This window comes from Natrix helvetica (assembly GCF_964273705.1).
Source record: "Natrix helvetica genome assembly, chromosome: 1".
Lineage (NCBI taxonomy): Eukaryota > Metazoa > Chordata > Lepidosauria > Squamata > Natricidae > Natrix > Natrix helvetica.
In genome coordinates this window covers 258,373,500-258,400,377 of record NC_138548.1, presented here as the reverse complement: position 1 = coordinate 258,400,377, position 26,878 = coordinate 258,373,500, and the positions used below count along the sequence as shown (strand labels likewise).

Here is a 26,878-nt window from a genome sequence, read left to right as displayed (position 1 = left end):
ATGACTTCTCTCAACTTTTTAAAAAACAATTTGAACCAAGGAAGTAAACTACTTAAGCTCATTTAAAGAGCCCAGTTTTCTCAGAGATTTGACTCTCTTCCTTTCCCGTCAACTGCACACTTATTCTTTTTCTTGCTTTTGAGATTATTCTCACTACCACGGGCAGCAACCTAAGTATATATTTCAGTAATTTTGGAGCCAGATTCAGGGATCCTACCTGACATGCAGATGCATGTAAACTCTCCAATACGGTCAAGGCAGGTGGCATCATTCTGGCAAGGCATGGAGAGGCATTCATTGATGTCTGTCTCACAGCGTGGACCTGTATAACCACGTCCACACTGGCACTGGAAGGAGCCTTGTGTGTTCACGCATTTGCCAAAATGCTCACATGGATTAGCTCCTGCAGATAGCAAAATAGTAAGTGAAAGTGGTCGGCTGACTGGCCCAAAATTATACTTGTAGAGACAACTTGAGACAAAACAATTCAAAGGCGTGCCAGCAGAGGTCAGCCTATCTCAGAAAACCTTTGGACCCTCCCATTGTTTCGAAGATGCGTAAGTCCATGCATCCAATCCTTCTTGAATGCCTCCATACAAAAAAAAAAGAAAAAAGAAATTCTCACCAATGGAGCATTCATCCACATCTTGATCACAGGCTCCACCAGTAAAACCTGGTGGGCAGGTGCAGATGGCACGGCCATTCATTGGGTTGGTGTCACAAATGGCATCTTCATGGCAAGGATTGCTGACACAGGCATCATCCAAGTGACAAAGGAGGCCTGAAAGAGAAAGGTCACCACACCAGAAGAAATATACATGGTAAGAAATAAGAAAAAAACATTGAAGCAACAGTGTTCCTTATTTCTTTCAAAATAATCATATTCTTTTTCTTCAATGTCCATGTACCCACCGCCTTTTCAGTTTATTTATTTAGCACCGATTAAAGTCTGTTGATGTAACATGCATGGTAGAAGCTAGCTACCTGTCTTGCCCATAGGACATGCGCAATAGAAGGAAGCCACACGATCATGGCAAGTAGCCCCATGAAAACAAACAGCTGTCTGGCAGTCATCAATGTTCTCACTACAGCTCTCCCCAGTCCAGCCATTGACACAGACACATGAATGGCCTCCATTGGTATTGAAGCAAGTGCCCCCATTGTGGCAAGCATTGGGCTGCAGCTGGCATTCATCCACGTCCTCAGTACAGAATTGGCCTATGGTGCAGAAAAAAGGGATACTTTTAGCGAAATGTTTTCCAAAGCAGAGTTGAATCCAAAAGTTGTAGTTCCTCTTCTGTTCCCAGTTGTGGAGTTGTCATTGCTCTTCTTTGCTCCTAGTTCACTAAGCCAGCATAAAACAGTTTCACCAAAATTGGAAGGATTAAAAAATAGTCTTATCCATCAAACAGGTAGATTTCCGAATTAGATAGTTAATATGCTTATAAGACTATGGAGAAAAGGAAAGAATATGATTTATAACCAGATCTTAAAAGCTGCCCAGAATTTTATTAAGCCCCCTGAAATTAATCACATTCTGTCTCTTGCCCTGCTTTCCAGTACCTGTCCACTCTGGAGGACACTGGCAGTTGTAGGTGTTAACACCATCCACACACGTGCCTCCGTTCAAGCACATGTGGTCTGGGCAGTCATCTATGTTAATTTCACAGTTGTGTCCTTCAAAACCTGAAAGGAGGGAAGAAGGTAATTTAGCCTAATTGGGGACAGTGGGAAAATTAGCTTCAGAAAAAGAAAACAAAAAACTCCAGTATTAAAGTGGAGTGCGCAATTATGCATCCTTTCGCGGGAGTGAATTCTATCCAGCACTTACAATGATACCTTCCAGGATAGATGACATACAATTTAAAGTTTCGTTAGGAATTATTAGCCAAAGAGTTATGTAGTGAAAGGCCTTCCTGCATTCCTGATCATAAATTAGATCAAGTAGGAAGCATTTAGCCAAGCCTCCCACTGCATTCTGGCTCAAACAGCCACAGCGGTGTCTGCTAACTTGCCTACCCCGCCTCCCTTTAGATTGCTTCCTTCCTGCTCTGCCAAAGCTCTCAATAGCTTCCCATGAGTTTCCTGACAGGAAAGCAGTGAAATACAATTTAGCAAAAGCAAATAGTTAAGTTTGTGTTCCATGTGATGCTCATATTTCACATAACCCAATTGCATGAGAGTTATTTTTATGCTGACCATCTCTCTCCACCATGCCTTCATAGAGGAGAGGTAAGCAACCATTTTTGGAAGTTCACTCACCAGGTAAGCAAGCACACTCATAGCTGAGATCTCCCGTCTGACGGCAAGTACCTCCATTGAGACACTGAGAAGGAGCACAAGGGGTAGAGATACTCTCACATTGCTGTCCTGTATAACCAGCTTGACATTGACAGCGAAAGGAGCCAGGTGTATTAAGACAGGTACCGCCATGCTGACACAGACCAGACACCCGACATTCATCTACATCAGTCCGACAATTGCGGCCTTGGTAACCTGATGGGCATGTGCAATTATATCGGCCATTCCAGTTAGTACAGCGGCCACCATTGACACATGGTTTGCTGGCACATGCATCCAACAGAGAGCAGTCCTGACCTAAACAGAAAAGTGAATACATTACCAATATGGAAGTTTCCCCCCCCCCAAAAAAAAAAACATCTACTTCCTCATTTGTATTCAGGGCTAATTCTTCCTGGAGATCACCCAGTTATACTGCCATTCCAATAGACTACTTTTCTACTAGAAGCTTTTATCTCCCTATTCCATCACACCATATATCCTCACCTCGGAAGCCCTTGGGACAGGTACATTGGTAGTGCACAGTGCCATCACGCAAGGTGCTTTCACATGAACCTCCATTGGCACAGGGTGATTGATGACATGGATCTTGAAACTGGCAGTGCTCTCCAATCAGACCAGGCTGGCATCTAGCAGAATGGGGGGGAAAAGCTTATTAGTTTTGTATCTGGCACCATGTCCATCATACATTGGACATATATTCTAAAGACCTACAACGAATACAAATTCACTCTAAAGTAAAGAATTTTGAAATGGCAGCGTGTGAGAAATTTGTCAGAAATAGCTGCAAGGGTGATACAGAAAGCAATTCTAGAGAGGTTACCTTTGGGGAAAAGGGGAGAGAAAAGTTGTACTTGAAGCAAAGAGCCTCCAAAAAAGAACGCAATCAGATAGCAGCCTCAAACTTCACAAACCCTTCCCCCCATTTTCCACTTTCACAAGTTGATGTGGCTATTACGACGTATTCATATCACACTTCCATAAATAATTATTTCAATGAGCAATTAGAATCTCTTTTCACCAACTCGCATATTTATTCTTTGTGCATAAACCATTTAAGCCTGCACGCCACAGCTTTGCTGCAAACCTTATTCCTCCACTAAATAACACTTCAGTGAAGTCAATTTCTTCTAATTTGCACTATCCTAGTTTACCAGTATCTGTCATCTGCGTGTTTTGCTAACTGCCCACATTCACCTTTGCCAAGCTGAAAATAGACATTTTAAATATTGGCCTTGCCTCAGGTTCCAGCCAACCATTTCCTCTTACTAACAGATCCCAGGCAAATCTAAGAAAAGAACTTTTCCCGTCCAGGACAAGATTTTGTCAGCAGAACTCACCTCCCCCCCCCACACACACACACAAAAAAAAAAAAAAACAGAGAGAAATTGAAAACAGGGCACAGCTAAAAACAGGTTAGTATATTTGGCATACAACTTAATTTAATGGCATTGAACATTGCCAATATAATGATATATGCTTGAGACCAGGCTAAATGTAGTTTCTAAAATATGGTTGTAATGCCTGGTATCAGGAGTCCTGACATTTTTTTTTATCAAGTTTAAAAAGCTAGTCGAGTGACTAGCTAGTCAAGGTAGTCAAAGAATGAAGGATTTTACAGGATTCAAGAATCCATAGCATGGATTCCAGGCACTCTTTGACAAAAGGCTGAATTCAAATTAAATAGAAAAAACGGGAAATATCCTGCTTGCACCTGAGAAAAATATTGCCCACACCTGGCAGACAAAAAAAGAGAGCGCTGCGCTGACATATAAACATGGGTGAAATAGCTACTGTGCCGAGAAAGAAAGACTGCTTAAACTTGGCATGGCTAGCTAGAGAGAGAGAACCACATATTAATACAATACAATACAATACAATAGTAGAGTTGGAAGGGACCTTGGAGGTCTTCTAGTCCAACCCCCTGCCTAGGCAGGAAACCCTATACCGTTTCAGACAAATAGCTATCCAACATCTTCTTAAAGACTTCCAGTGTTGGGGCATTCACAACTTCTGGAGGCAAGCTGTTCCACTGATTAATTGTTCTAACTGTCAGGAAATTCCTCCTCAGTTCTAAATTGCTTCTCTCCTTGATTAGTTTCCACCCATTGCTTCTTGTTCTACCCTCAGGTGCCTTGGAGAATAGTTTGACTCCCTCTTCTTTGTGGCAACCTCTGAGATATTGGAATAATGCTATCATGTCTCCCCTAGTCCTTCTTTCTCTTAAGCTAAACATACCCAGTTCCTGCAATATTGCAATATTGAAGCATTCTTCCTTCAACTCTTGCAGTTTTTAAAACCTGGCATTTGCAGAAGCCAATTCTTTCCTGCAAATTGGCTCCTTCTGCCTCTCAAATCTTTCCACCAATCTGGGTCCAGTAAAGTAATAGCTAACCAAATCTGGGCATTTGACATCCCCCCCCTCCCCCAGGACCACATCCAGTGCATGGCTGTCCAGCCCATGTGAAGTCAATCGGAAATTAGAAGTCAAATGTAAGTAAGCATATATACCATGCATGCAATACAATTGCATTGATTTTGCTTTTAAACTGAATTGCTTTGATTTTAAAGGAAACTTATTTTTTTTCAATTTACATTGAAAAAAAATCTTCACAGTAGTGAGTTGGTCCTATTGGTTTGGCCTTCCAAAACAGTCCCTGTTTCTCATGTGGCTCCTTGGGAAAATTAATAGCTCATCCCTGGGCTAATCAAGAAGTGCTGGTGGGAGCGTTAGGCAGCTCCCTTTCCTAATCCACAGTCATCCTGGAATCATTCAAACAGGCCACTCAAATCCAGGGGCCTCAGAGCCCTCTCCCAGCCTCTGCCCACAGCCTGCCATTGCCATAGCAACACAGAAAGCCTGTTTGTTTTTCTGCCCAAGCCTGAACAGCACGTCCTATGCACTGGCCAGGCCTTGCCAATCCACAGAGGGATCAGGCAAGGAATGGGAACACCAGACCAACTAAAAGGCAGATCCAGCTTGTCACATGAGGCACAGGCACCACCCACCCACCCTCTTGCCAAAAATGTCAGCCTCCCTGCAGAAGTTGTCGGCTGACCACTGCTTCCCAGCAGCTCAAATCTAAAGCAGATGCCATGAATCTTGTGCAAGTGAGGGCCAACAAAAAGTTTACCCAAAGCCAAAGATAGGCCTCTGACGAGGTCCAGTTGTCATGGAAACTCAGAGGGAGAAAGATAATTGAAGCCGGTCAGCGGTGGATGAGATCCATCTGAAGCATAGAGAAGCTCTGCCTTGAAGGCTCAGAACAGCCTGTCTGAAAATCAAGAAGGCAGCTCTACTGGAATGGAAGGGGGGACCTTGAGCCAGGAGTGGGGGAAAGCCAGAGAAAGGCAGACACAACTTGCAGACAGCAACTGGTTAAAGGAAAAGGCATCCAACATCCCTGCAACTGTATCTGGAGGAAAGCTGCCAGTAGCACTTTGGCAGCTCTATATATGTTTGTGTGTGGTCATTATGCGCTCAGTGCCTATACACACATAACACTCAGGAAGTTAAAAAAAAAATAAACGAGGAAACACTGGAGTCTACTATGTGATTTGTAGATTTGTGAAGTGCTATAAAATTAAACCATAGCAGCAATTTAAGATTTAAAGGAGCCATAGCCCACACTCATTGTTCTTTAAGAAACCAAATATTTTACTAACATTTGCTTATTGATCTTGGGATGTTTCAACCTAGAAGAAAATCTATTCTGCAATCTAACCAGAAGTGTATCCTGTTCTGGTTAAACCCACATAGTTTTGACCATTCATTCAAAGAGGTATTGTAAACAAAAGATTATATGTACTGTATGTATTTTTTCAGCAAACCTTGTCCCCAACCTTACAAGTAGTTTATTTTTTTAAAACCAGTTTAGCTTCTCTTCAGTTTCGCTAAATCACAATAGCAGCGCCTTCAAGTCAACTCCCTTAGAACTCATGTCAAATAAATTACAGTCTCAAAGACCTACCATGTTTCCCCGAAAATACGACATGTCCTGATAATAAGGCCATGCCACATTTTTCTGGTGGGCAAGAATATAAGCCCTCCCCCGCAAAAAAGCCCCCTGGACAACTCCCCACCTCCGGCCAGGCAGAGCACCCCTCACCAACCTAGCGGTATCCCAAAGGTGCCAAGCTGCGGGAACCGGGGGGGGAGGCAAAGGTGATTGCGTTGCTTGGCGACTTCGGGATACCGCTAGGTTGGTGAGCAGCGCTGTGCCCAGCTGAAGAGGGGGGTTGCCGGGCGGCTGCTCTCTTGCAAGCGGGCTCCCAAAGAGCTGGGCACAGCCTAATGGCCAAATGGCTGGCGCCTTCGAAATGCCACTGAAAGGCGCTCTGCACGGCTGAAGAGGGGGGTTGCGCGAGTGGCTGTTCTGCTCCCGCTCGTGCACCTCCCAGCCTCACGATGCTCTGCCCAGCTCTCCCTGCAGAGCCAGAGCATTTTCGCTGCCGCCGCTGCCATCCCAGCATGGCTTTTTCGGTGGCTTCCAAACTGAGTCTTCCAGCAGTGGCCGCTCTGGGCGTACGCTCTATGGTTGTGGGCCAGGGCATCGTGAGGCTGGGAGGTGCATGAGTGACAACGACAGTGCAACAGCCTGCTCGGAAGAGAGCAGCCGCCCGGCAACCCCAAAGCAATAAACCCTCCCCTCATAATAAGGCCCAAGCCATATTTTGTGGGTAAAAAGAAAATAAATACTGGAGCCAGGCAATTAAAAAAAGAGGTATCTCAAAACTACTTCATTCTAGTGAACAAATTCCATAAACTTTTGCTTCAAGTAATTTTCCTCTCTTTAAATTCAGTCCTCACCCACTCAGTAAATGAGATTGCTAAAAGTCTAAATGATGATTAACAGTCAATTGTTTTGTGAAGTATTCTTTTGTCCACAGATAATAGACCTAACATATGAAGTTGATTATTCTTCTGGTAAGAAGGCAGGCCAAGAATGACCCTTCTCCACAAGAGTTGACATTAATTGTATGGATTATTTTCTTTATTACACAGGTGACTGACTGTGTAATATTGACTGCTTGTTCAGTTACTGTTCAAAGTTACAATAGCACTGAATAAGTAGATTAACAACTGATCCTTAAACACTGTGATTGCAGTGTCCATATGATCACATGATCTCTACTTGCAACCTTCATTAGTAGCTTCCAACAAGCAAAGTCAATGAAGAAGTCAGCAGGAAATCATAACTCACAATGACATGACGTCACGTTTAATGATCACTGATGATTCACTTAACCACAGTCAGAATTGGTGTTAAATCAGGTGTTGCTTCACTTTACAAAGAACATCACATACCAACTGAGTTGCTGGTCTCAATTTCAGTCAGAGAGGACTATCTGTACTTATAGCCAATCAGTCTAAATCAGTATAGTAACTGAATACATAAAGTACCCATCCATCGCCAAAAAATAATAATTGGCAGGTACAACCTGTCGATATCACTTCGTGGATGTAAAGCATGGTACATATTCAAACGTTTGTGTGTTTTCTGGTCCAGGTTTTCTAGTTCAGCCAGAGTCCAGTTGATGATTTCAGCTGAGTAGTGTATCACTTGAACTGCCCATGTATTAATGGCTTTAATTATGTTTCCAGCATTCAGCTTTGATTTTAATATTTTGCGGACCCTCCTGATGTATTCCTTTTGCATTGACTCTTTGACTTTTCCATTCAAGATGTTATCTGCTTCCAATATGCCTAGGTACTTGTATCCATCATCCTTCGCTAATGCTTTCACTATATTTCCATTTCACAGTTCTATTCCTCCTGTTTTTTCCATTTTTCCTCGCCGCATGGATAATATAGCACATTTTTCAAGCCCAAAGTTCATTTTGATGTCACTGCTGAACAGTTGAACTGTGTTGAGTTGTTGTTGTTGTTGTTGTTGTTGTTGTTGTTGTTGTTGTTATTATTATTATTATTATTAGTAGTAGTAGTAGTAGTAGTAGTAGTAGTAGTAGTAGTAATAGTAATAGTAGTATTGCCAGAAGTTTGGATTTGAGTACAGCAAAAACAACTGGGAACATCAGGTTGAGAAGGTTCTAGAGAATGAAAAAATCAACATCTTGTGGAATTTCAGAATTCAGACTGACAGGCACTTGGCCCACAACACATCTGATATAACAATAGTTGAAAAGAAAAAAGTTTGGTTCATTGATATTGCAAAACCTGGTGATGCGCGAATTGAAGATAAGCAGCAAGAAAAAAAATCACAAAGTACCGGGACTTGCAAATTGAAGTTGAGCAACTGTGGAAAAAGAAATCATGTGTTGTCCCAATTGTAATTGGAGCCCTTGGAGCAATACCTAAAGGGCTACCTCGCTATTTGGAAATTCTAAATTTATCAGACTTGAACATTTTACAAAATGATTCTACAAAAAAACACCCTACTTGGAACAGCTTATATCCTCCAACGTTGCCTTAACAGTTTCTAGGTCCTTGGTTATGACTCGAGCTGTTGAGCTACCAATCAGCCCCAAAGGCTGTGAATCTCACCAAAGATTAACCACATAATGATGATGATGATGATGTGATACCCATTGTCATCAGGGCACTTGGTACCATGTTCAAGAATTTTATAAGATACATCAACAAATTGCAGCTTCCTGCAATAACACCAGCGGAACTGCAAAAAACTGCGCTACTCAGAACATCTTATATTTTAAGAAGGTACTTGGTTGATACCTAGGACCCTGGCAGAAACCCGTATCAACCATTAGCACCAGTCAATGGTATTTGTGATGCATTTTTGAATGTTCAGTTGGCTGTTTCATGTTTAATGAATAAAGTATAAAAATAAAACATGCATCCTTCACTTTATACACAATTGAATTGAAAACCCCTGGCACTGCATTAGTATTGTACTATACAGTAGAATTCAACATAGTTACTGCTCTGGGGTAGCAGCTGTTTTTCAGCCTATTTGTCCCTGTTTTTATTGTCCTGTCCTGCCTGCCAGATGGCAATAGTTCAAAAAAAGAGTGCCCAGGATGAGATGGATCTTTAAGAAGGTTTTGAACTTTCTTAAGGCAGTGGGAGCTATGAAGATCTTCCAAGGAGGGGCGAGGGCAATCAATGATCCTCTGGACAATGACATTGTGGAATGCTGTCCTATCTGCCACTGTGCAATTGGCAAACCATACACAGATGTACTAAGTTAAAATACTCTCTATGGTGCAGGAGTAGAAGGCCACCAGCAGTTTTTCATTTAGTTGTTGTTTCCTGAGAAGTCTCAGGTATTATAATCTCTGCTGGACCCTTTTGACCAGTGCTGCCCCAGGTCAGGTCCTCTTTTATGATAACACCCAAAAACTTAAAACTGACGACTCGCTCCACTTGGTCTCCATTGATAACCAAGGGCTGGATGTCTGATCTATTCCTTCTGTAGTCCCCTAAAAGCTCCTTGGTCTTATTGGTGTTAAGGACCAAAGTATCGTTCCCACACCATTAACGCAACCGGGAATAAGGAGTGTGGTTTGCTGTTAATTTATACAATCTAGTGGCTTTCCCTGTCAATGTTGCTGGGGGTGGTCTTGGACTTAGAGGCTCTCTTTGATTGGGCTGTTTACTGTTGGCTTCTTTGGCAGTTTCTTGATTGGGGTATTGTTTACTTGATTGTTGACCTGATGTTAATCTTGGAGTTGATCTGGGTGCTGATTGTTGGTGGAGAGGTGCTTGGGGGTTTTGTTCCCTTTTTGGCTGGTTGATTGTCTCTTTTGCATAGTTGATAGATGTTATTAATGTCTGTTGATGGCTAATTTGTCAGAGTGCCCGGCTTCTAGAAACTCCCTGGTGTTTTTTGGACTTGGCTTGGTCTAGGGTGGTCAATTTTTTCCAAATGAAACTATGGTTAAGTCTGTCTATATGTTGTAAAATTAAAGGCCTGGTGTGGCCAGCAGCTGCCTTGTTGAGAGGCCAGGCTGGGCTTGTCTCATGAGCAGCAGCAGCAGAAAGAACATAGCAAAGGTCAACTGCAGGTGGCGGGGTGAGAGGAACACAGGATGGCAGGGTCAGCAGGATCAGTGGAAAGCAGTGGGTAGCCAAAAAGGCAATGATTGGGGGTAGGGGTGAGATGGGCAGGGGAAAGTTGAAGAGGAGGATGTCCCTTACCTTAACTAGGTTTGGGGCTCAGAGGAACCAAGCCAGGAATAGTTTGGATCAAGGTAGCTTGCCTAATTGCTAGGTGGGATTCAGTTAATGGCAGCAACTATGAGGCTGCTCAAGTTTTTTGAGAAGTCTGAATAGGATCTGCTCCTGCTAAGGGCTCCTTTCCCATATCTAATCTTATTCCTTTTATCTTTTCTAGGCTTCTCTTCTAGAAGAGGTAAGAAATGAATACGTTTAGGAATAATATAAAACAAAGGGGTTCTAAAGGCAGAAGCCTCTTTTCTTTAATGGATGGATGGTGATGGTGGTATTTTCATTGCTTCGTTTTGGGGAGGGGTGCACCAGTGGTGGGTTCCTACTGGTTCGGACTGGTTTGGCCGAACCGGTAGTGGTTTGGCGGCCTGGGTTGCTGGAACCGGCAGCAACCCAGGCCTGCCACGACCCCGAACTGGTTCTCCGGATGGCGTCAGAGGTGCCACCATCTTGTTTTTTTGCTTCTCGTATGCTCAGAGCAATTTTTATTGCACTGCGCATGCGCATGCAGTGTGCAAGAAGCAGGCAGCTGCGGCCACGAGCAAACAGGCTGTAGTGATTACCGGAACCCACCTCTGGTAGGTACCCCAGATCTTCCCTTGCTGCCTAGCCTTTTGCCACAAAACTAGTCTATAAGGCAAAAAAGGTCCCTTTGCATGTGATTTCTATTTCTGGAAGGGACAATGTTGTACTCAGGGCCCACTTCACCTTTCAGCAGGGAGAGGCTGTTCAGGCATTCCTGTATTTCGTCTCCTTGGAGCGTGAAATGACAGGCAGAGCCAGAGCCAATCAGTTCCTCTGCAATGTAGAACTCTTCTTTCCCCCTTTATAGTTGTTCCTCTTTCCCAACCATATACCAAGTTATGGGATGAACAGTTCTTACTCCCCAAACCACTGAGGAAGTCTTATGTCCTCATGTTGCCTGGGAAGTTACTGGCATTTAATTAGCAGTTGCCATAGGGGGAAAAGTTGCAAGTGCTGTTTAATCACCAATTCTGAGACTTTTCTTATCACCTTTTCCTGATCTTGCTTGGTGGCCATGATGGGATTTTGAGTTGGTGTTATTCTATTACAGAGAGGATCTGTAGTTATTGTCACTTTAAGTGACTTTAGTGCTTTTCAGCTGTCAGCAAAACTCACTTTAATGAGTATGGAGATTCTCAGTCATCCAGGTCATGGTTGTCCCAAAGGTGCTTTTTCAAGAGGCAACTGGATTTTCTGGTTTTTCTTTGAAGACATTTAGCTTCTCATCAGTGGTGAAATCCAATTTTTTCCCTACTGGTTCTGTGGGTGTGGCTTGATAGGCGTGGCTTGGTAGGGGATGTCATGGCCAACTTTACATCACTGTAGCAACCCACCGAGTCATGCCCACCAAGCCATGCCCACAGAACCGAGCCACACAGCCGTCCGCCTCAAACCAAGCGATGGGGAGGCTTCAGGATGACACTCAGGACTGCTGAAAAGGTTCCTCCCAAGCCTTCAGCGTATCCCAGGATTGCAATGCTGAAGGCTCAGCAGGAAAACACTAGGAACTAGCAAAAGAGGGAGTGGATTTTTTTCGCCTGTCCTTTTCTCAGTCTGTGCTGAGTTTAAGAAAAGGCTGAAGGCTTGGGGGGCCGGGGGGGGGAGCCTTTTTGTCGATCAGCCGAAAAATTGCAAGGGGGGTTTTCCTGCCTGTCCTCCTTTTCCTGCCTGTCCTCCCGAAGCCTCCATGAGTCTTCTAGCAGCCGGCACAGAGAATCTTCTGGCAGTCGGGACAGAGAGGTGGTGAGGGTGAAGCTGCCCCGCATGGAGCTGGAACCATAGAGCGGGAAGTGCACTCCCAGAGTGGCCGCTACTGGAAGACTATCTGCCCTGGCTCCCGGAAGACTCGGCAGCAGGTGGCTGGCCTGACCGACCTGTTCTCCACTTCAACGGTTTCCAGCCGGGGGTTTGGAAACCACAGAAGCCTGCCATGCCCGCCGACGATAAGAAAGAGACAACAAGAAGAGCCATGTCTCACTCCACATGTCTCACTTCTCCACCACCCCACCTGCCACCCCGCTCAATAAAGAGATGGCAGGGAAGGGAAGCAGCCAGGCTGCTGTTGCCGTTGGGGTGGGGCGTGTTGGGCTGCAATGCACACATCTTCCTGACACTTGTAGCTCCGTTGCGTTCCTTGCTATTGTGTCCAGGGAAACACGTTGTAAAAAAAACTTCTCACGAGTTCAATCAAACTTCTCAAAGTCGCAAGTAGTTTTTTTTACACCGTGTTTCCCTGGACATAATGGCGAGGAATGCAACAGAACTGCAAGTCTCAGGTAAGAAGTGCATCTTGCACCCCAACACACCCCACCCTGCACCCAAATTGCATCCCTAAAAGGGGCGGGGGGCTAAGCGAGGGACAGGAAGCCCTGCCATGCACGGTCCCCTTCGTGTTGGCTCAGGAAGGAGGGGAATGGAGAGTAGCAGCAACTGCCATTGCCAGATGCAGGGAGGAGAGCTGGAGCTGCTGCTGCTCCCCATTCCCCTCCTTACTGAGCCAACATGAAGGGGATCGTGACACTGAGTGTCCTGTGAAGGACGCAGAATCGCAAAAAGCAGCCGGTCCCAGGCAGTGCGGAGAAAATGATAGGGGCACTTCAGCTGCACGACTCTGCAGAGAGGCTCATGCCTTCTCAGGGCGGAGAACAGATTGCGCAAATGGGTCAGCAGGGGACCGCAGAAGAGGGGTCAAAGAGCTGCAGGACCCGGCATGTTGGTAAGGCTGACGGTGGGCAGCCCTTGGTACAAACGCAGACACTGCTCTGGGGCTGAGAATGGCGGTGGCGCCAGGGGTGCTCACGGTGCAGCAGACTGGGACATCCGCCTGGCGCCTTCCCTCCCGAAGCGCCACTGCCCCTCTCAGCCCCAGAGCAGTAGCTGCATCTCCACCAAGGACTGCCCACCCACCCACTGGCCAGCCTGGATACCAACCTCAGAAGGCAAGTGGGCGTGGGGGACCAGGAAGGCAATGTGGAAGGCAGGCAAGCATGGCAGGGCTTTTTCTTCTTTGTGAAAGTTAAAGCCAATAAGTGACCATTATTCTTGTCAAGAAAACAAAGCCGAAGACTGAAGGGGTTTCCAATGGCCTTATTTTCTCACTAGTTATCTCTATCGCTCTGTCATAATCAGATGCTTTTACAAATCACATACATGCACCAACCATAAAGAGATCCTCAATCATTTTATTTGGAACTGAACTAGAAGAACATGCACTAGGAATTACTAGAAATATTTTCTTGGCTTGCTAACAAACTGCCACAATGTTGTAAAGGTGAACGATGCCAGCTTGAAGAGAGTTTGTATAATTCCTCATAGCCCTATAAAAAAAAAGGAAAATAATCCTTTCAAAGGCTGGGATTAACCTCAGAGCAACCATACTAATCAGTATATTTAGAGTTGGGAAATACTTCCACAAGAGCTGTACGACAGAAGTCAGGAAAAAAAGATATTTCTCTTTATGCACTTGATTCATTTGCTCAGATCATTAATTATTATCTGAATTCTCTTTATTCTGTAATCTTCCCTGGGAATGCCAAATCAGTTTCTGAAGGACACAGAGAACTTAGTTCTCAGAAACAAAGCCTAAAGGTACATTACTACATATTGGGTGATGAGAATATTCAATATTCATAATACACGCAACTAGGCACTGTATAAATACCACACGCAGAATAGCTCAAAGTGCACACTCTGCTGGAGAGAAGTTTCCCAAGGATGGGCTCCAGCACAAGTCCAAAAACTCAAGAGACTAAATCTCTGATCCCGGTGACATTATCTTGGGATACGTATATTGATCTTCATTCATAAGAATATTCAATCTCATACCAAGAGCACTGGGCTATAATTTTCATAATCTCTAGCAAGAACAAGTAGTATATGTTCTGGTCTGCTACATTCGTGTGCCGTGTGGCACATCCATGTAAGCATGGGTAGCTGTGTAGATAAAAAGGGTACCATTTTTTTAAAAAAAATAGAAGTCAGGAATGTGAGCATCGGTGGTCCCATCTGTGGCCTTGTGGCTCCTGGTCTCCTGCTATGACACATGAAGTCCGGGAGAAACTCTCCCAGCAAATTCACCTAAAATCCTAGCTCTTTCATTGCAGCTGTTGAAAGAGAAACAGAACTTGGACTTGCCTTGCTCCCGAAAATGCAGTCTGGTTTCTAGATTTCATTTGTTGGCCTGAATGACTGGCAATTTAGTCTTGTTTATTTTGGAATCAAAAACAGAGACTTTAAATGCATGGATGGAAATTTTTTTCACTTTGAAAAACTAACAATCAAAAAGGATTTAACCTTTCCCCCTTGCGCTGCAGTTCCAGAGAAAACTACTTTTTGAACCTGGCATTTCCCCCTGAGGGGGGGAAAGCTGCCACTCGCACTAATGACAAATTCCTTTCCAGAGCAAAGAGCAGCTTTAATTATTTTCACTGGTATGGGAAAGAAAGAAAGACTCATGTCTTCACTTCAGAGTCACAAAAACTTGATTCTTCCTGCCTCAATTATTACTTTAAAAGAAAAAAAAAAGATTTGTTCAGTTTGAAATATCACCTAGTTTCTGGGTCCTCTGTTGGGTTTGTTCATATAGAAAGGTAATACTTTAACTATGGTTTGTTAAAAAGCCAGCATAGAAGTCTGGCTTACGCACACAGTATCACTAAATCAAAATCAGAGGCACAAAGGAAGAACATTGGCCTGTAGCATATGGCAGACCTGCCACAAACTACTGTCCTGCACCAACAAGTAGGGCCTTGTTAATCTAGGGAACACTCCTCCTTGTCCCAGGGCAATATACATGTAATCTTATAACCTGTGGTACCTTGATTCCCCCAACGAGAAGGCCTCTTCTTTCAGTAATAGCAGCCAAGCTGGCACTGTGCCCCTGCCTGCTCACCTTCAGAAAAGAGTCAGTTTCTGTCTCTCCTTCCAGAGGCTGTGAATCACCAAATCTGTCTGTGCACATCGCTCAGCACTCTGTGACTCAGCCTTACGCCAGGGTTGAGCCGGCATTAGTAGCAGGCCTGGAGCCCTTTGCCAAAAACTGAAAAACTGTGGCTTGCTTGAGGGCACTGCAGGCAAATCCCATTCACACCCATCCAAATAAGGAAAACAACAGCTTTTCTCATCTCCGCTCACCGAAAAAAGATTGTGCACCACCAAAGAGGACTTTTCTTGGTCAGCAGCACCAAAAGAATACAGCTTGAAGTAAGAAGATCAGCCACACAGCCTCTTTCTAGGACTGCCTTTCTTGCTGCAGAATCCTGGCAAATAATATTTTAATCCTTGGTAGTTTGTCAGGTTTCTGGCCCAATTTCTGATGCTGTTGTTTGCAAAGATCCAAACTGAAAAATCCAGTCCTCCCTCTTGCCAAGCCATGAGTTAGACACATGTTTCTCAAACTTAGCAATTTAGATATGTGGACTTTTAACTCCCAAAAATTCCCAGCCAGCCATGTTCCACAGTTAAAGGAACAAGGAAAGAGCTAACTTCATTTTATCTAATTCTTAAATGTACAAGTGGATAAATGCTTAATAATGCTTGTATTAATCTAATACAAGATTTCACCTATAATAGAGACATCTGTTACACTTTGGGGTGGGGGAGAGTAACTTTGTATATTTATGAGTAGAAGAAAAAGGAACCTAACTTATGTGCAAACACCACATAAATGTAGAATTAATGCTGTAGGGGAAAGAAGCAACTGGGCCATTGCATATTACACAGGAAGCAAAACCAGAGGATGTGCAAGTGACTCACATTTTGTTTTTTGTAGCTAATATCCCAACTCATCATCTTTTATAACCTCTCATTAAGCTGGAAGAAATGATTACCTTGCTTTATTGTTTCCACTGTCTCCCCCAGTCGCCCTGAAATTTGTATTTTGTGGCAGCACAAAATCTATCCTGTAAAATCTAGAGCTGCGATGGTGAATCTATGGCACGCATGCTGGAAGTGGCACGCAGAGCCATCGCCCATTGCTCTTTCGGGTTCCAGCGCACCAGCCAACTGGTCTTCACACCTGTGGCAGCACCGGAAACCAGAAGAGCAGCCGCTGCTCTTCTGCTTTCCGGCATGCGCACCGGCCACCTGGTCTTCTAGTTTCTGGTGTGCATGTACATGCAAAGACCAGCTGGGTGGTGCACATGCGCGTGCTGGAAACTGGAAGATCATTTTCCCGGTGTGTGCATGCACACTGGCCGGCTATTCTTCTGGTTTCTGGCATGTGCGCGCACATACTTGCTCCCGTTTTGGTACTCATTGCGGAAAAGGTTCACCACACTGATCTAGAGCATGTAAAAGCAAGGAAATGCCAAGTTCTGACACAGTTAGAATTACTTGCTGGGATGTTAATTCAAACAAATACTACTCACCAAGCTAGACATGACAATATCAAATGAATGTTTATTTCCACATCTATGTCCTGTTCAAGTAAAAAGCAAGGGAAAAGGAATTCTTAACAGTAAAATGGTCATTGAGTCATTTTTGTCCCTTTCTGACTCACAGTATTTTAATCAAGAATGGGTGGCAGACAGAGTTAATGGGGTACGTATGTGAATGAGAGGCCTGTCAGAGCAAGTTTGTTCCCAAAATGGCTGTAATCGAAAGGAGTTCTTGTGCAGAAGCACCCTTTCCCTGACTTTAAATGATATATAAATCAGTCTTTTAAACCGACCATAGGGGCTAGGATCTTTGGACTTTAATGTAAATGGTATTTGTAATCAGTTCTTTGTATCTTTAGCTGAAAAGGGGTCAGGAGATTTTAAAATATTTAATTTGGATACTAACTGCCCCACTGGTAAGAGAAAGAAATTATCTTTGGGATCCCTATTTTTTTTTAAAAGAAAAGTTCAAGAAAGATATCTTTCCAATAGTGATCAGACATCAAAAAGTGAGAAATACAAATTTCCTCTGCTCCAGGAACTTGCAGAGATGCCATCTCTTCAAGAACGTCTTCCTGGTGTTATAAATAAGTCCCCTTCTATAGAAGGAGGACATCAAACACTAAAACCCCATCCTGGAATATAATGCTGGTAATGTTCAGAATTAAGTCCTATTGGGCTTAATTGGATTTACTCCCATCAAAGCATGCACAAGACTGCAGCCTAAGTCTTCTCGTGCCAGTCTGCCCAATTCTTTTGCAGAAATAAAAAAACTAGTGAGGCTGATTAGCCCTGAATCCTAGCATATCAAAATCCAGACTATGAAACCAAGGAAACTACAATTCTAGGATTAGAATTCATGTGTATATTTGCATATTCTGAATGGAAAGGTTTATACTGGCTGCCCACAGTAAGATGATTCTCTTTCTCTTTCTCTCTCTCTCTCTCTCTTTCTCTCTCTCCCTCTCCTGAATATTAAATTGTGTTTGTCTCAAACAGATTAAGCAATAGATATGAAGGACCAAGCGCGAAGAGAGAAAACCCATGTGGAGTATAATGACCCCTCTGCAAACAAACTTCTTGAGTAGAAGTGATACACATATTTGAGGAGAGGCTTTCATTTTACACTCGGTATTTTTACATCTACAAATAGTGTGCAAGATTCTGCAGCCTCAGTGTTAGCGTTAAAGTCTAAAACCTGTATTTCATCAGTATATAACATTGTCAACCAATACCTCCTTTGTAGCAGGTTTAATTCAATTCCAATATCCATCCTAGCTCATTCCGTGCCCACCCACCCCCCATTAATTTCTCCTCTCCCAGCTCCAACCATGCTCTCTTTTCCTTCTTCTACACCTTTCTTAGAAGCTTTCCCTCTCATTTCCCAACCAACTACTTGCACCAATTTTGAAGCAACTGCCAAAGGCCTTCAACAAATTCCACTTCCTCATTCAAGCCACAAAGGAGGGAGGGTGGAGGAAAGGAGAAACAGGCTGACCTGAAATGAAAAGTACCTATTGTCTTCCTCCCCCAAATGGGTATAGCCAAACCAAAAGAAGTCAAAAGGTGACCATATCCCTTTCAGAGGCCTCTGTGCAGGTGTTGAGGAGGAGGTAGAAAGGAAAGAAGGGGGAGAAGGAGGAGATGAGGAAAGATTTTCCCTTCAATACTGGGCACTCCCAGGCCTCCCCACTCAACCTGTCCGACAGGTTTCAGACCATGCTGCATATTTTTTCCACTTTCTTGAACCCCCAGCAAAATACGCCTGTCGTTTCCCAAAAGCCCACCCGCCCCCATCCTTCGTACCACTATTCTTCACAAAGCCTAAAAGAAATTGGCGAAATGCCATTACAGTGCTGGTGGCAGTATTCTGTCTTGGGACTACAGATCAGGTTTACGAGCTAGCTATTCTTTTTCATGTTGTATCAAATCCCATCCAGGGATCCAGGCCAGACTTTGTGCCTGCCAGTGATTCACCTGTTCTGGGCGTGGCAACTTCAGGTAGATCCACCTGTCCTGAATTCCAACATAGGCAGCTGTGTGCCAAGTTAGTAACTCACTGCACAAGTTCATTCACCTGCCACTAGGAGAAGCAACTGAAGGAGCAGGGCGAGTGAGAATCAAAGAGCCCTGGGCCATCCACGCAATGAAGCCAGAAAAGTACCTTGCACCATATCACCTCAACAGGAAGCGATGTTTATAAATTAACAATGCTGAAATGTACTGTGTCTTCTGTACTCTAAATAGCTCTTCCTTTTTCCTTCCCCCTCCTCCAACTTTCACAATTTAGCAGTATAGCTTGGAAATCCTGTTATAGGAAAGTAGAGCCAACATTGTAAGGCAATATAAAACGTATTCTAAAGAGTATGCTCCTACAATGCAATGCAGTGCAAAATATGCACAAGATCCTATACAAGGTAAACCTAGTGGCTTGTCAAAACAATAAGCATCCAATATTGACAAATCCCCATAACAACCATCCAGCTTGAGGAATGTACTATCTTATAAACCAGGGTGGATACAAATGGATGATGTTTTTTTTTAAAAAAAATTAAAAATCAGATTTTTAAAAAATTTAAATCAGATTTTTAAAATCAAATTTATTTAAATAAAATGATTTTGGAGTAAAAATCTATCTAAAGATAGTTTTCTATTTAAGGTACGTTAATAATTTAGTTTATTCAGCATGAAATGGGGCTTAGTTATGTAGCATGAGGCTGTATATTCTTTAATATTGGGACTGTCCGTTAGTCAAGTTGCTCTTTAAAAATTGTGATTTAAATTGAGCTGATTTAAATCAAGCCTTTTTACTAGTGATTTAAATCACGATTTAAATATACCCTGTTATAAACAGACAGGTCAAAAGAAAAGATTCCCTATGATTTATGAATTAAAGTCTCCCCAAGTTTCATTTTTATTTAAAGCTTCAGGATGCTCCAAATAGGATTGGAAGTAGGATCTTTTTTTTCCAAATCAAATCTGTTCTACCCCAATACTGATATTTTATTTATTTCTCATATTTTTATGGCTCCCCATCTCATAAAAACAACAATGTATAACAATTGATAAAAACAACTAATATATAAAAACCGATCAATTAAAATATTAAAAAGTCAACATTACAAATGAAAAAAAACCTACTTTTTTAAAAAAAATGTATACAAACCACTAGAGATACAGTAAAACCACAATGGAGCCCTCTAAGAATGTTCCCAGTTCCCCTGGGACCTGAGGCCTGGTCTCATGCCTTCAGAGACAATACCTTGAGGACTCCAGAAATGGTAACATGGGGTGTGTGTGTGAAGAAATATTCTATCAGGTGGGTGACACTGCAGAGAAGGCCTGCCTCCTGGGATCCACCAAGTGATATACTGTATAGTGGGTTTTTTTTTTTTTTGTTGGCCGAGGCTCTAACAGCACTTTGTGGAATTCAGAAAGCATTACTCTCTCTAGCCTCCTGAACTGCCTCATTGTGATGGTGGGGAGGCCATAATTCCTAGGAGTGATGAGCAAAGAACTGTGCATATACCTAGAGCAAAGGTTCTCAGTCTTGGCAACTTTAACATTCACATACTTCAACTCCTAAACTTCCCAAGCCAGCATGGGGAACTAGCTGGCTGAGGAAATTCTGGAAGTTCAGAAGTCCCAGAACTTTAAGTCCACATATCTTAAAGTTGCCAAGTTTGGGAACCCCTGGCCTAGAATATATACTGACCACAGAACCTCCCAATAGATATACAGGTCATCATAGCTGTCTAACTAAAGCAAGCAGGCACCCCCATCAGCATAAATCAGTCTGGTACAGCAATTATGGAATTGGATTAGAAACCAGGAGACTGTAAATTCTAGTCTTTCCTTGGGAAGAAAAACCAGCTGGATTATTTATACCGTATTTTTCGGAGTATAAAATGCTTCGAAGTATAAGACGCACCTAGTTTTGGGGGGAGGAAAACAATGGGAAAAAATCTGCCTCTGCCTCCCAGCAATTTGCCTCCTTGCAGCAAGCAGCAAACGATATACACTGTGGTGTTACATTTCAGACTATACTTGTACAGATTCTGTTAAAATTGATGTGGCTTTCTGGAAGTATACATTATTATTGTTATTTAAAACAATAATAAAGCAGTCTTTAAAAAATAAGTCTAATGATTTGAACATTCTATAGGCATTTATAGTTATTGACTTACCTCCTTACAGCAAACAACCTGTTCCAATTTAGCTATTAGAAAAAAAAATCTGCCTCTGCCTCTCAGCAAAAAGCAAGTTTCACTTTCAATTTCAGTTGAAGCAGGGATTGCCATAGCCTATTGCCACCTCGGCAAGCCCCATTTTCTCCCTTTGCTGCAAGGAAGTAAATTGCTGGGAGACAGAGACCAAAGGGTGGGGGCTGGTCAGGGCTACATTCGGTGTATAAAGCGCATCCACATTTTCACCCTCTTTTAGGGAGGAAAAGGTGCATCTTATACTCCAAAAAATATGGTGATTGTCGTGAAAAAATATTAGAAGTCACTTCTTTATATCCTTCTTTATATCTTTCTCCTTTTTTTCCCATTTCCCCTCCTTTTTTCTCATTGCACTCTTAGCTTTTTCTGCAATTTCTTTCTTTTGATTTTCTCTGTCCTATTTCAGTTTGTATTAGTTCTTATAAAATTTGTAGATAGATATTTTTTTTAAAGAAGGAAGAAGCAGGTGATAATTTTACTAACAATATTTAATAGTTTAATATTTTGTGGGAGAAGGCAATGGGAAACAACTACTGTGTTTTACTAAGAAAACTACATGGATAGGCAATGTGGGGTGATTGACAATATAATGCTGGATGATGGGTCCTTCAGTTCAGCTAACACTCAATATGCTACTGAGGAATTGTTGAGTATCTTTCGGAGTACTAATGGTATTTATGATGTAGTAAGATCAAAGCCTTTGGGGGTCTAGTGGCTGATGTTGCCATGAAGGAAAAGAAAATCCAAAGCCACAAAGACAGAAATATAGTAAGAATACCAAACATAAGAAGTATGAGCATGGGGAAACTCAATACGGTGAAATAATAAATAAACTGAGCTAGAATGGTATCTTAGGCACCAATAAATTCTAATGGACTGGAATTGACTACTTTCATTCAGGAGATCGTACTGTTCACTCTGCAGTATATGATAAACAAAGAGGGCAGTGCTGATTTCACAGGAAAGAACGATATGACAAACACAGTGCTTGAGTATCAATCATTGATGCAGAAGAGGAAGCTGTCAAGTTTTATGGTCAAGTTTTAAAATGAAAACAACAGGACATGCCAGTTGTGCTGCTTATGATTGGAGACTGCCAAAGTTTAAAAAAAAAACCATAGTTGATTATATAGGCTACGTTATCAGTTTCTGCCAATCCAATTATTTCTTTGTTGCTAACAGTCTTCAAACAGCCAGAACATTGCCTCTTTACATGGACATCACCAGATAGAGTAAGACGAAATCAAATTGGTACAAGGAGACAGAAGAGTTCAGGTACAAAACAGACATGACCAGAGACTGCAGAATAGACTGCAAATTGGTTAAATGCAAGTTCCAAGTCAAACTTAAGCAGAAGATGCAAAATGATGGACTCACCATTTTCAAGGGAACATCGGGAATCACTTTGAAGTTTTGAACCTGATTGACAATTAGAAGAGTTAAAAGAATTGGAGCAGGAAATCAGAAAAATCTTGATGATGAAGAAACAGAAGAAAGCAAACTGGATGTCAGAACAAATGGTGCAAATTGCCAATAAGAGAAGCCAAAATCAAAAAAGACAACGATCTCAGGAAGAAACTTAAGATGGAAAAAGATGTTCAAAGAAAGTTCTTTGAACTGAAAAAAAGGTACCAAATACAAATAGTAGCTTATAATAAAAAGATTCAAAAAGGGCGTTGGTACCTGATACGCCTCTTCTCATAGTGGGGGAGGAGTATCCAGGATGGGTTGACCTTGTCCTCTCTTGATTGGACTGAGTCAGATAAGCTCTTTTAGCCACGCCTTGGTCACCAGGCTCCACCCAGTTATTGGTGAAGAACTCTATCCAATTCGCTGTGACATCCACTCCAGACTTTATTTTAGTTTCAAACCTTTATTTATTACTTCAACAGAACAGTTCAACAAACATAACAATTTCGGAACATACCCATATCAAGGAGGGGCTGGATACTCCTGCCCCACTATGAGAAGAGGCATATCAGGTAAGTACCAACACCCTTTCTCCATAGTGGGGGGGGGAGTATCCAGGATGGGACGTACCAAAGCCTACACGTCTCTAGGGAGGGTTACACATTTGAGTATATGCCCAAAATTATGCCTGGTGAGGCGTGTCCCCCGCCCTGTGAACAGCCTGCAACACCTTACGTCCGAATGAGGCTTCCACAGAAGCAAAGGAGTCCAATTTGTAATTCTTCATGAATGGTGAGGAGGGAGACCCCATGGCTGCCCTATAGATCTCAGATAGTGAGGCCTGCATGGCCCAGACCGCTGAAGTGGCTGCGCTTCATGTAGAATGTGCTGTGATAGAGCTTGGCGTTTGCAGACCCCGTGCCTGATAGGCAGAAGCAATACAGGTTCCTAACCACCTGCCCATCGTGGCAGAAGTCACCTTGCTCCCCAGGAACCCTGGCTGGAAGGAAACAAATAGGGCTTCCAACTTCCTGTTCAGCCTGGTTCTTCTGATGTAAATCCTCAAAGCCCTCCTCACGTCCAAGGTGTGCAACTTCCTCTCTAATGGGTGAGAAGGGTCCGGGCAGAAATTGGGCAATATCAGCTCTTGCGAGTGATGGAAGCAAGAACACACCTTGGGTATGAAGGAAGGGTCCAACCTTAGCATTACCCTATCCTGGTGGAACACGCAGAGATCTTCCCTGGTAGACAGAGCCTGCAGTTCAGATATCCTCCTGGCAGAGGTGATGGCCACCAAAAAGGCCACCTTAAGTGTCAGGAACTTCAGAGATAGTACGTAATGGTTCGAACGAAGGGCCTGTCAGAGCGTCCAACACCTTGTGTAAGTCCCAGGAAGGGTACCTGTGCACCATGGGCGGTTTAAGATTTGAGCCCCCCTTGAGGAACCGCCTGACCATCGGATGGTGAGTCAGTGTCTGAGATCTACCGCACAGGAGTACTGGTGAAATGGCTGAGACTTGTCTCCTAATCGTGTTGAGAGCCAACCTCCTGTCCAAACCCGCCTGAAGGAAGTCCAGAACTTGTGCAACTGTGGCCCAGACCGGATTGTGGTCCCTAGAGATGCACCATGTTGAAAAAGCCCACCCTGTAGTGCCGTAAATGCACTCCGTGGAGGGTCTGCAAACTGCCTGAATAGTCTGTATAACCCTAGGGGAGAAGTGATCTTCCCTCAGGATGCTCTGCTCAAGCGCTAAGCAGTCAACTGGAGCCACTGAGGGTCCGGGTGTTCCAGCGACCCCTGACTGAGGGAGATCCTCTCCTGGGGGATCCTCCAGGGCCTGTCCACTGAGATCAGCAAACCAAGGCCTTCGGGGCCAGTGTGGGGCAATCAGTACCACCTCCGCCCCCTCCCGCAAGATTTTTTTTATATGACCCTGGGGATCAAGGTTAAGGGTGGATAGGCATAGAGGAGCCCCCGGGGCCAAGGAGGAGCGTCTACCCCCTCTGCCCCCCTGTCCGGTATCTGGAGTAAAACCTCGGGAGCTGGGTGCTGAGAGGGGTGGCGAATGACCATTGGCTTCCTGAAGGGTCCTTTTCTGTACACCGCGGGAGAGTCCAAGCAATGGGTTAATTCAGTCTGCTTGCCCTTAGGACTGAGGAACTATTTTTCCTTAAGCCACACCTCCTCCTGGTGTGCTCAATCCCCCAGAATTCTTAGAAGGAGTCAGTTCGTGCGGACGGAGCGAAGCGTCCAAGATGATGTACTGTTGACACGAGGAACCCGAATCCCGGCCTTGAGAGCCAGGGTGGGTTGGACTCTCCCGCGGTGTACAGAAAAGGACCCTTCAGGAAGCCAATGGTCATTTTCCTGTACACCGCTTGGAGAGTCCAAGCAATGGGACATACCAAAGTTATTGTCCATCTGGGCGGGCAGAAGAAGGCTCCCGGGATTCGGTCTCTGACACAACCGCCTGGAGCACACGCCTGCCGAAGGACGCCTCAGCCGAGGCAAAAATGTCCAATTTATAGTGTCGCACAAATGGAGAAGGAGAGGACCACGTAGCGGCCCTGCAGATGTCCAGGATCGAGGCCTGGGTGGCCCAGGCCGCTGAGGTAGCAGCACTTCGTGTGGAGTGTGCAGTGATGCCGCGCGGAACGGCCTTGGATTGACTTTCATAGGCAGTCGCAATGCAAGCGCGAAGCCACCTGTCAATTGTGGAGGAAGTGACCTTCTTCCCTAGGGAACCGGGCTGGAAGGAGAGGAAAAGAGCCTCTGACTTCCTGAATTCCGCAGTACGAGCGATGTAGACTTTCAGGGCTCTCCTGACATCAAGATTGTGCCAGGATCGCTCTCTGGGATGCGACGGATGAGGACAAAAATTTTGCAACACAATGTCTTGCGCTCTATGGAACCATGAGTTGACTTTGGGGTAAGGTCGGGTCCAGCCTCAAAATGACCCTGTCAGGGTGGATGACGCACAGATCCCGGCGAACAGAAAGAACTGCCAGCTCCGAAATCCGGCGAGCTGACGTGATGGCAATCAAGAAGGCCGTCTTCAGCGTCAGGAATCGAAGAGAAGTAGTGCGTAGAGGCTCGAATGGAGGGCCAGATAGGGCCCGCAGGACCATGGACAGCTGCCAAGTAGGGTAGCGATGAACGGTGGGAGGGCGAAGGTTAGAGGCGCCCTTGAGGAAAAGACGCACCTTCGGAATTTTGCTGAGAGGCAAAAAAGGTGGTCGCCCGACCAGATAGTAGACAAAGCCGCCACTTGGCGTCGAAGGGTGTTCGGGGCCAGGCCCTTGTTGAGTCCCGCTTGAAGGAAGTCAAGCACTCTGGGAACAGGCGCGGTCGTCGGCTCGATGAGCAGCTCCTCACACCACTTGGCGAAGGCGGCCCAGGACGCATCGTAAATCCTAGTGGTTGAAGGGCGTCTCACCGCCTGAATGGTGCTCACTACCTCCTCCGACAGGCCTTGGCCTTTCAGTCGGTCCCCCTCAAGTGCCAGACGGCCAACTGGAGCCACTGGGGCTCTGGGTGAATCACGGCCCCCTGGCTGAGGGAGATCTGGTCCGGAGGAATGCGCCACGGAGGAGACACCGACAGGTGGACAAGGTCGGCGAACCACGACCTGCGGGGCCAATGCGGGGCCACGAGAAGGACCTCTGCTCCCTCTGCGATGACCTTGGAGATGAATTGAGGAAGGAGAGGCAGGGGAGGGAAGGCATACAGTAGCTCGCGGGGCCACTTGCAACGCAGTGCGTCTGTCCCCTCCGCCCCCGGGGTGAAGAACCGGGAGTAGAAGCGGTCGAGTTGCTCGTTGTCCCTGGACGCAAACAGGTCTACGGCCGGAGTCCCGAATCTGTCGGACATCTGGTGGAACAGGCGAGGGTCCAGTTTCCACTCCGCAGGATCTATGGTCGTCCTGCTCAGCCAGTCGACCTGTGTGTTGTCCACTCCGGAGATATGGTCGGAGCGAATGTACTCCAGATGGCGCTCCGCCCAGCGTCCCAGGGACTCCGCCTCTCTCATCAGTGCTCTGGATCTGGTGCCGCCCTGGCGGTTGATGTGGGCCTTGGTGGCCACATTGTCCGTCATCAGAAGCACATGTTGACGATGGATGGACCGGCTGAAATGGCGCAGGGCCAGACGAGCAGCTCTCAGTTCCAGCAGGTTGATGCTGTAGCTGGTTTCCGCTTGGGACCACTTGCCCTGAACAATCAGGGACCCCATGTGGGCTCCCCAGCCGGAGAGGCTGGCGTCTGTGGTGATGATCAACCTCTCGGGCTCCTTGAATAGGTGGCCCTCGAGGATGGCCGGAGACACCCACCAGCGGAGGGACCTCTTTACGTCCGGCGTAACTCGAATCGGCCTGGTAGAGTTGCTCCTGGATGCC

The 26,878-nt window shown here is 44.7% G+C and overlaps 1 protein-coding gene across 2 annotated transcripts in view; it reads right to left on the bottom strand.

The window, feature by feature from the left end:
* The window catches only part of NOTCH3 (notch receptor 3), an 83,186-nt gene that overhangs the window by 32,223 nt on the left and 24,085 nt on the right, over positions 1 to 26,878 (bottom strand). For both annotated transcript variants that reach the window (XM_081966999.1, XM_081967000.1), the window contains exons 3-8: positions 2,788 to 2,930; positions 2,263 to 2,598; positions 1,564 to 1,686; positions 985 to 1,218; positions 626 to 781; positions 218 to 403 (exon numbers count right to left, since the gene is read on the bottom strand). In XM_081966999.1, coding sequence (XP_081823125.1) covers positions 218 to 403; positions 626 to 781; positions 985 to 1,218; positions 1,564 to 1,686; positions 2,263 to 2,598; positions 2,788 to 2,930 — 1,178 coding nt within the window. The remainder of the gene's footprint in view (positions 1 to 217; positions 404 to 625; positions 782 to 984; positions 1,219 to 1,563; positions 1,687 to 2,262; positions 2,599 to 2,787; positions 2,931 to 26,878) is intronic.